The sequence below is a fragment of the Poecilia latipinna genome, unplaced genomic scaffold (assembly GCF_001443285.1).
Source record: "Poecilia latipinna isolate Pla-1442-1.1 unplaced genomic scaffold, P_latipinna-1.0 Scaffold664, whole genome shotgun sequence".
NCBI lineage: Eukaryota > Metazoa > Chordata > Actinopteri > Cyprinodontiformes > Poeciliidae > Poecilia > Poecilia latipinna.
In genome coordinates this window covers 283,636-293,666 of record NW_015113280.1, presented here as the reverse complement: position 1 = coordinate 293,666, position 10,031 = coordinate 283,636, and the positions used below count along the sequence as shown (strand labels likewise).

The window sequence follows — 10,031 nt, the reverse complement described above, 5'->3', positions numbered from 1 at the left end:
CAGCCAAAACAAAACGACATCTTACATCGGGGACATGAAATTTCTGTGCATCCTATCCCAGTGTGCTGGATCAGTGAGCCGCAGGTGGGACAGGCACGGACCGACGGACAGCCTTTGACTCCTTCCGTTAGCTGAATTTTAACTTCTGGACACTCTCTCAGCGTCTTCAGGGCAGAATTGTGGCAGTCGTCGTTTTCACAGCGGTCGGATCGAGGCTGTTGACCTTTCCACTCCCTCAGACACTGCCAGCAGAACCCAAAGCTGCGTCCGGTCTTTGCTGAACACACTTGGCAGCAGACATAGAGGTTTGAGCTGCTCCCTCTGGTCACAGGAGTCATGCAGCCTGGACACTGTCAGGAGTGTGATGAGAGACGGGGAACAGAGGGATTTGAGTCAGACTCAAGCCTGTGTGCAGTTATCATTACGTCATTAATAAGATACTTACAAACTTTGTGTTAGGATCTCTGGCAGCAGCATTCAGGGCCATGGTCGTCTCAAAGTTCTTCATTTCTTCAGGGGTCAGCAGGGCCATTTTACAAACCTCTTGATAAGACCATTCAGCATCACAGCCAGACTGACCGCACACAAACCTGGCTTCTCCCTTTGTTTAAATAATCACAGAAATAATCAGGATTAAAGATTTTAAAAAATAGACACGTTTAACAATCTGATAGGAAGGTTCCTTACTTCCTTTTAACCAATATTCTGTTAAAAATGCTATGTCAACACAGAAAATACAGTGATGTATTAAGATGCTCTTTAACTCTAGAATTCACAGTTGAGAACTTGTTTTTGGAAAGTTAGAGTTAAAAAATTTACAGTGAATCTGTCGAAGGTTAATAAACTAAAAGCAGCAGAAACAACAAATATCCATTTAGTTTAGTTTAGTTCAATTAAAAAGAATAAAAGACATAGAATAAAATATTTTACATTTCACATTTGAAAGCAAAAATTATTCATTTAATTGAAATTACAGACACGTTCTTAAACACATGAGTGTATTGTGGTAGAATTAAAAGATTTATTAAGGTTTTGTCTTTGATTATTATCTGTTTCTGTACATTGGAAGTCGGGTATCAACTCAAATAAAGGAAACTAAATGCTTTGAAAGAGAGGATAAATACATTTTCTTCAATAAGATTTTAATATTTATGGAAAATTTTATTTTTCATGTATTTAAAGACAAGAAAACCAGATCCGAAAAAAAATAGCTGTCAGCATCATTCTGTAGCGGTAAATACATGTTGAAAATAAACAACACGGACCCGATCACATCATCACTTTTCATCTTAATCAGAATAAAAATAGTTCCACGAAACTAGCTTACAATTCTTTTTTTTTTGTATTTTCGGTTTTGAATGTGAGGTCACCGTCATATCCCACCTGTTTGAGCAGTTGTTCGCACCACTTTGTGAGAGACATCGGGGTCACCACATGTCCGCAGGACATCCGGGCTCTCGGGGAATCAAAACCTTCACACAGAACTGCAGAAACATCCCATGAGATCCTCCGGTATTTTTAAATACACACTACACATACTTTAAACAACATCACAAATACATTGAAAACTTGTAGCTACAGAGCTGATGAACTGAAACGAGCCACTCACAGTCAAACTGATCCTCTTCAGCCGTGAATCGGATTGTAGAGTCGCTCAGGTTGTAGCGCTTAGTTCTGTCGTTCATCTTGAAAGTTCTCTTGATTTCTGCTGCGATGCAGAAAACAATCAACTTTATATTATTTTAGGTCTAATAGAAGGGAACTCTTTCGATTTCGGCCCGGTTATTCTTTACGAGTTCTGTGACTTTCACTTTACAGCTGATCGCTGAAGATACGCCCACATGGAAAGAAGAGCAGATGCATGGGGGGCGCAGGCCGGCGGCGTGGGGGGGCATTGGGGGGCATTACCCACCCACAGAGTCAGCTGTGCCCCTTCTGGAATGGAAGCTGTTTGTTGTTTTTGCCTTTAAACATCACAAATACATTGAAAAATAAAGTGGCCAACTCTCTGTTATTCCTATGTCAATTTGATACAGTAGGGGCTTCCGCACTCACCATATCTGTGCCTTCTGTCACTTTTTTCAGCTGTCAAAACTGTTTAATTCGTTGTCAACAGGTCGAAACCTGCTTTTCCGTGCCGCCTTTAAACGCAACATGAGCGGTATGACGCTCATGTTGCGCTCATGGCGCTCTTATAAGAGTAGTTTTACCGTACTGTAACGTTTTCTTTTACTTAAGTCATATTATTATTGCTGCTAGATTCGTTGTTCCCCCCTCTCCCCAAAATAAGCCGATGTCCCCCGTTAAACTCGTATGGAGCAGGGGATGGATGGATGGATGGAATTGAATGAAGACAGTGAAAAATCTCGACCATATAAAGAATAATATTATAGTTTTTATTGTTGACGCCTTAATTTCATAAAAACTAACAGGTGTGAATAATTTACAGATTATTAATAAGAATGAATAATCTGACTACAATTAGTACAGAATAAAAAATATCCTTTACTGTCCTATAAAAGGGATATTTCTGTGCAACAGCAGCAGAATGACAGGCAAACAAAGAAACTAAATTCACACACAGATCGAAATATTTGGTACTTTATTTCATTTTTTTACCATCAAACATGCAGACAAACAAAAAGTGCAAACAGCAATCATTCAACTTAAGAGCAATTTACAGTTATTTTCATATCCTCTCATCACTTTTTATTTTGCATGTGTCAGTATTTATGTTGTCAAATTAATTGACAATTGATTAATTGATTAAATTGACGTACCTTCAATAAATAGGAGTGAAAAAAATCACAAAATCTCAGCAATTATTGACTTAAGGGAATAAGAGAATTATATCAGATCAAATATCAGTATGATAAAATATTTTATTTCAAACAGCTTTTAAAAAACAAAAGAACAAGGATTCAGTTGGGCAGATAAAAACAAACACACATAACCAAGAATAATAACAAAGAATTCAATCATTACAAATGATTATAAATAAATAAAAATAAAGGGACAGATGGTTGCTGCGGGAGAGCTTAGATCAAATTTGCTTAGATCATATTTGAATTTATGACATTTTTTAGGTTATATAGAAAATAAAAGCATATGTCCAGTTGTGAGTTGAGTGGATCAGAGTGGAGCAGAGTCGAGGACGATCAGCTCCAGGCCTCCGTCACAGCGCATCACCGCGTGGACCTCAGACTTGTGCTTGATGCCGTAATCAGCCAACGGGCGGGTTTCTTCCATGGTTTGGGCTTTGTAGATCAGACCCATCTTGGTCTTTTCTGCAAGGAATCATTAGTGAAAATTTTAAATGAAATAAATCATTTTAAAGACCGTCCTTTGCGCAAAACAAAACCGAAAGACACAGTAAGACAATGTCCAAAACAAACAAGAGTGGATTTTGTTTCCTATTAAAATGCCCTATGAAACCTGAAATAAATAAAATCGCTCATATATAACATAATAACAGCTCCAGTTACTCATACAGCCAGTGATCCCATCAGACATATTGCACACCCCTATTGTTTTAAATGGTTTAGAACAAATAGCATCTACATGTCTCACAAGTGACAATTATGGATTTAAAAAACTGTAAATCGACTTTTTAAATTAAAGCTCGTCATTTCATCTGCATGTCTCAATAAATGTGAAAGGATAATTTCTCAGCAGGTGTCTTTACCTATCTCAGGGCGTCGCTCCTGTATTTGGTCCTTCAGACGCTGCACAGGAGTGATAGCCAGATCCTTTTCTTGTTGACACACACCGAACGGTATTTTCCTGTTCTGTTCAAAACAGACGATGACCTCGCACACCATGTTTTCCTCTTTCGATGAAGGCAAACTCTACTCCGGAATTAAAGCTGTAATGTCACTTAAGTGACTGACGAGCGTTTTTTATACATGATGACTTTTGCTTTCATTTTTGTTAAAGGCGTGGCTTAAAATGCAACAAAAGTTATTGGTTCTGACCAGATCCAATATGGTAATTTATAATTACCTGGTTTATAACTTTATATTTTCTGATGATGATTTAATCAGTGATTGCAAAATGTTGCATTTTGCCTGCCTGACTTTGAACCGTTTTTTATTATATTTATTTGGAATATGCAGTTACCCACTTTTTAAAAGATAACACATTTCACAACATCAAATAAAACTCTAAATAAATGAAGAAGGTGTAGAAAGTCTGTGAAAGGTCACATATCTTGAATCTAAATTTACACAAGAATGTAAATATTTTATCATGTAAAAGCATGAGAGCATCATCAGTTTTATTAGTGTGTGTTGATACTTTGGAACATGCTACCAAAATCATGTCCTTTCTGGTAGAAAAGGACAACATTTCTTTCTATGAGAGAGGATAACATAAAATATTAAGTAAATCTTTTAAAACATTTAATTCAGGTTTGGGGCAGCTAATGAGATAATAAGATTCCTTTATATAATCCTGTCAATATTTCAGGAAATAAGATCTGGAATAATTAAAATGAAATGAATTTAATCTTTCCTCATAAATAGTGTTTTCTCCTAAATGCTCCCCCTGTTTATATAAATACATTGATAAGGTCTTTGTCAAGATCACTTGGCAGTAAGGTGAGTTTTCCCCAAATGTTCTCCAGTTTAAATAGATACATTGTTAAAGTCTTTGTCAAGATCATTTGGCCGTAAATGACTTGAAAAAACTTCCAGGTACTTTCCAGATTCACCAGGCCCAACCTCTCAGAGAGCCAATCTGGTTTATTATAAACCTGGTAAAAGGTTCTGTGATGTAACTTTCACTTTCACTCTCCAACATTTACAATGTGCATTAAGATACAATATTGGCCTTTTGGAAGGAGCCTCCAAGTCATTAGACATGATCAATAACGGTTTAATCCAAGTAAATTACCTTGTACTTTTTTTATTATTAAATCAGGTTGATGAATGCCAATGAATGCATATTCCTCATCTGTCAGCACACAAAACGGTCAACCCAAATGGGCAGTATTACTGCATACAGTGCCTGTAAACAATTTCTGAAAACTAATTGTACTTTCACATGATGTGAATGATGTTGAGACCAAAAACATTGCTTCTCTTCTTAGAATTACATAGTTTACAGTAATTCAGCATCGTGAGTCAGTTCGCCACCTAGTGGGCTAACAGTATTTAGCAGCTAATCATCACTTAGTGAATTTTTAAGGAAAGCTTTTTGGACTCCTTCCTTAATTAGTATAAATAAAGTATGCAGCTAGGAAAGATGGTGTTTTATCTGCCAAATTGCATTGTTTTACATTTCTGTGTATTTACAATTGACTTTAAAACAATGAAAATCCTCTTAACTTCCAGTTTCAAATATAACAGATTATAATTTTCCAAAACATTTTAACAAAATGATTTTAGAGAAGCAAATTACACATTAAGTAGCTAAAAAGAATGAATCTCCATTTAAGGTGGACGCCCTACTTTGAGACAGAGACAAACTGTCATGAAGTGCGATTAAACACACAGAAAAACTCAAATCATTACACAAACACTTTTAGTAAAAATGACATTTAATTAGTTAATTGGAGGTCAAAGAAGAAATTATTCTTAAGTAAAATATAACATGAGAATAAAAAGGTTGCAAAATAGAGTAAAGAGGATTCACAGTTAATGAACTTCAATTTTTTTTAATAGATTCTAGTTTGATTGTGAATTGACAGGAAAGTGGGTAATGAAGAAGGGCGAAGACATGCAGCAAAGGTCACCAGACCAGGAATCGAACCTGCGACAGTCACGTCGAGGACTAAGGCCTCCATATGTGGATTGCTCTTAAAGATGATGAACAGAAACAAGAAGGAATGGTACAACTTTAATCGTACCAATTAACTTTCTCAAGAAATAACTCTTAGTTCCTGTGCCACACAGGTATGGCTGTCTGTCTGGGAGCCACACCAGCACTGCAGGGGATGAAGTAGGAGCTGGTCTTCAGACACTCAGGAGTCAGCTTCAGACACACGAAGCAGAACTCCACCTGGCAGCGAGGACAGATGATGTTCTTGCAGCCCGTCTTGTCGTGCTCCACCTTATGTCCGCAGGTGGGACAGGCCCTGATAGAGGGACAGTTCTCGACCCCGTCCACCTCAGGGAAGGATGTGGTCTTGCAGGTCCTGAGCAGCTGCAGGTCGTGGTTGATGCAGCCGTTGTTGTCACAGTGATCGGAGCGTGGAGCCGGACCTTTCCACGGCTTCAAGCACTGCCAGCAGAACTGGACCTCTGCATTCTTATCTGCTGTGCAAACTAAGCACTGAACGCAGAGGTTAGTCAGGTCCTCTCTCTCAATGTAGGAGCTGCAGCCAGGACACTGCAGGGCGAAAAAGAAGAGAAAACAAAAGGAAAGAAGTTACCACATTGTAGAACAATGTTTCATGAATTTGTCTTGAGTTAGCATGATGCTTACGGATTTAAAATCGCAGTACTCTGTAGCAGCCAGACGGGCCATGTTCTCTTCAAAATGCTGTATTTCTGCAGCGGTCAGGACGGCCAGGCGACGGACCTCTTGATACGACCACAGAGCGTCACACTTGTGCAGGGTGCCGTCCTTCAGAGCTGGACACTTAAATTTATACTGGCCCTGAAATTTGTAATATTTAGAGAACGATATCATTAACTTGGATTACATTCTTGATATCAAGCATAATGTACATACACTTCGCACAGCACAACATCCTGAAAGATGAATTTGATGAGTGAAGAGTTCACAGTCCTGTTTGAAATGTTTTCTTTTGTATTGTTTCTCATATTAAACCATAAAATTTGTTAATATGAAGGTTCAGAAGAAAACTGTATTAAAGTAAATTAAGATACAGCACAGTACTAAAGTTGCTGGATAATTTCAGTGTACACTGCACTTGCAATGCATCTTTCTTAGCTTTCTAACATTAAATATCAGTATACTTAGTGTGTCTTGAATTGGTCATATTTTAATCAATTTTGGGCTATTTTAACTGATTATAGTTGAAAAGAAAAAAAAAGGAAGTGCCTAAATAAAAATGATTATTTTGACAGGAAACCATCAAGGTGAAGTTCAGCTCCACATAAAACTGGACTGCATGTGTCATATTGGACATGATGCTGGATATGTGCATGGAGTCTTCTCTTCGACAATACATGTGCTAGTGAGAAAACAAAAGTAAACTTTTAACTGTTGGAAGGTACCTGATCCAAAAGGCTGTGACTATGGAATCACACACAAGTCCTACATACAGATGGTTTTAAGTTTAGAGCATGGGTGTCCAAAGTCGGTCCTCGAGGGCCGGCATCGTACATGTGTTAGTTCTCTCCCTGGTGGTAGTAACAACCTTCTCAGCAAGTCAATGTTCTTCATTCGCTTCTAACAAGTCATCATTTGATCCAGGTGCATTAAACCAGGGAGAAAACTAAAACACGCAGGATGCCAGCCCTCGAGGACCCACTTTGGACACCACTGTTTTAGACGGTGGAGCAGGACCTGAACCAGGTTTTACTGACGACGGGCTGGGAGACAAGGAGGGAGAAACTCGGAGAAGTAAAGAATGTCTTATGCCTGATGTTTAAAACTCAAACAAAAATGCTTCGTTTCAAACATTAACTGGAATCACGTCGCTCCTCCTTCTCAGTTAAACTGTTTTAAACAATGTTATGGCTGCAGTTAGGTTTGTTTTGCATTTGCTTATTTCTGGTTAGCTATGGGTTTTGCATTAATATGTTTTGGTTTCTCATTTCAGGTTTTCCTTTTTCAGGTTTTATTTCTTTAGTATAATTTAAGAAATTAAATTTTCATTAAATCAGAAAATCCTTGTGTCCTTTAATGTTACCCCACTTATTGATGGACATAAGAATAAGTAAAATATTCTGCCACATTCTGAATGTGTTGAATATTATCACAACTCTCTGTATGATCAGCAGAGATATTGTCTGTTTCCTGTTATTTTCAGTGAGTCAAACAGAGAACAACTGTGGAGCAGCTTCAATAAACTTGTGTTTTAAATTAATAGGTAAAATGTGGGATTTTAAAACTGCTCTTTGCCCTCTATACATTTTAAACAATGAAAACAATGAAATGCATCACATAATGTAAGACAATTTGCTGCAAACCTCAAGAGGAACCTCAAGCGAAAACTACAGATGTCAAATTCTGACCAATTTCTAGATTAAGAGCAGAAAGTGTTGATATTACAGGATCTTCTCTCAGCTCCAGTTCTTGTGTTGGAATAGGTCTGATTATTCTGCCACTTTGTGTTGACGTTGAAGTGGTTTATCCAGGCAAGTTTTGAGTTTTTCTCTTTTTTTTATTTTTACTTTTTGCAGTGAAAATTATTACACAGATAAAACCATTAAATCAGCATTTTAACATTTAGAGGTTAAAAGATGCAGTTTGTTGGTTCTGTTTTTGATGCATTGCTGCCATGTTTTCTGATGGCAGCAACTCCACATGGACTAGAGAAGTTTCTGACCAGATTCTGGTTCCTGCAGTGGCTTTACAGATCTGAGTCAAACCGTAGCATCATTTATAGTGAGTGAAATACCTCAGAAACAATTCTAACAATTAAGTTTATTATCTCAGAGTTGATTGTGAACAACAGAAGAAATTATTGAGTCATGATTCATTAACTCACATCCTTGTTCTTGGATTCACTTGGATTCTTTATTAGTGGAGTAAACAGGAAAATGAGTCACTGCGGCCATGAAGTTTTTCTGTCAGTGCTGGTTTATGATTTCTGTTCTTTCACATCTACAGGTTTTATAACTTCAAACCCAGCAGACCTCATTCTGTGGTGTTAATAACATGTATTTATGTAGGAAACCTTAACAATTTCCATCCAGCCAACAGTAATACATACTAATAAAAACACTATTTATTTATACTAAACTGAAAACCTGAACACAAATAAATGAACTGAACTGAACTGAAAAACTGGTGACTAAAACAACTACCATTTAAGGAATGTATTGTACACAGGCGATATGTTCTTAGACAACAAACACTGTTATAATGCATTAATAAAACATCACAGACGTTCAAATAAGTTAATTTAATATAATTACAATCTAGAACATCAAACAGTTCTGACAGGCTTTTTACAGATGCTGCAGAATAAGAAGAAGTGCTGCTTCAATTGAGCGTTTCTATTATTAAGCAAAACGTCTCAGCTGTTTGATCACCTTATAAACTCCATAATAATACAATAATACACGTCAACCATGGTTCAGACTTGCATTACAAACATTTCCTGTCCATTCTGAAAAATAATCTTTAAACTGCTATTCCCTTGCTACAATGAACAGCGCCGCCTAGTGGATGGATGAGACAGAGTGACAGACTCTTAGTGAAAGAAAACAAACTGATCAACATTAAACCAAAGAGGGAATCTGACAGGTGAATTAAGGTCATTAATGCCTTAAATGAGGAGTTTGAAATAAATACCTGGAATACGCAAAAAAAAACTAATCTCTAGGCTGCATGTAAAGTATTTAAATCAATGCTTCACCTGGCAATACACTGTTCTTTATCTCGGTTATACTTATGCTAGTGGTCGTCTCCCCTTCTCCGGATTTTATTTCTTTTTTTCTTTTCTTTTCTGTTTTTTTTTTTATTTTTTACTTTTTTGGTAAAAAAAAAAAAGTACAACAACAAAACATGTAAACATCAACAAAGAGACACAGATAAAATTCAATCTAAGATGGCCGACTTTCTGTTTTGTGTAGAGCATGGGTGAAATCTGATACCTTTGTGATAGAGAAAGGTCGATGCGGAAAGTATTTTTGAAAATTTGGGGGCAGCGGAATGGCTGTGGAGATAATTTTACTGTACAATTTTTTAAACCACAGAAGTATCCCGTTTTTTAGCTTGGTCACGGCGAGTGAAACACGATCGAACACGTGACAACAGATTACAACCGGTACTCTCAGTGCTCTGGTCCTCTATAACAAGAGGACCAGAGCACAACATTTCTTCTTCACCATTTCTTCCTTCTTCAGCCTTTCTCTCTTCTTCAGCCTTTTTCTCTTCTTCAGCCTTTCTCT

The 10,031-nt window shown here is 37.2% G+C and overlaps 3 protein-coding genes across 3 annotated transcripts in view; all 3 read right to left on the bottom strand.

Annotated features, from left to right (window-relative positions):
- Window positions 1-10: 10 nt before the first annotated feature.
- Window positions 11-1,796, bottom strand: LOC106954590 (uncharacterized; the record flags this gene model as incomplete). The annotated part of the gene is made up of 4 exons (XM_015044216.1): window positions 1,610-1,796; window positions 1,384-1,484; window positions 446-601; window positions 11-350 (listed from the first exon to the last, which is right to left on the bottom strand). Coding segments are annotated over exons 1-4 (673 nt in total), but the record flags the coding sequence as incomplete, so codon positions are not given.
- A 789-nt stretch (window positions 1,797-2,585) lies between these two features.
- LOC106954588 (polyubiquitin-like) lies at window positions 2,586-3,919 on the bottom strand. Its single transcript, XM_015044213.1, has 2 exons — window positions 3,686-3,919; window positions 2,586-3,287 (listed from the first exon to the last, which is right to left on the bottom strand). The coding sequence occupies exons 1-2, from the start codon at window positions 3,819-3,821 to the stop codon at window positions 3,133-3,135; spliced, it is 291 nt and encodes a 96-aa protein (XP_014899699.1). The 5' UTR covers window positions 3,822-3,919; the 3' UTR covers window positions 2,586-3,132.
- Window positions 3,920-5,805: 1,886 nt separating this feature from the next.
- LOC106954585 (E3 ubiquitin-protein ligase RNF19B-like) overlaps window positions 5,806-10,031 on the bottom strand; it is a 22,641-nt gene continuing 18,415 nt past the window's right edge. The window contains exons 3-4 of the mRNA XM_015044208.1: window positions 6,427-6,600; window positions 5,806-6,330 (exon numbers count right to left, since the gene is read on the bottom strand). Coding sequence (XP_014899694.1) covers window positions 5,875-6,330; window positions 6,427-6,600 — 630 coding nt within the window. The 3' untranslated portion in view covers window positions 5,806-5,874. The remainder of the gene's footprint in view (window positions 6,331-6,426; window positions 6,601-10,031) is intronic.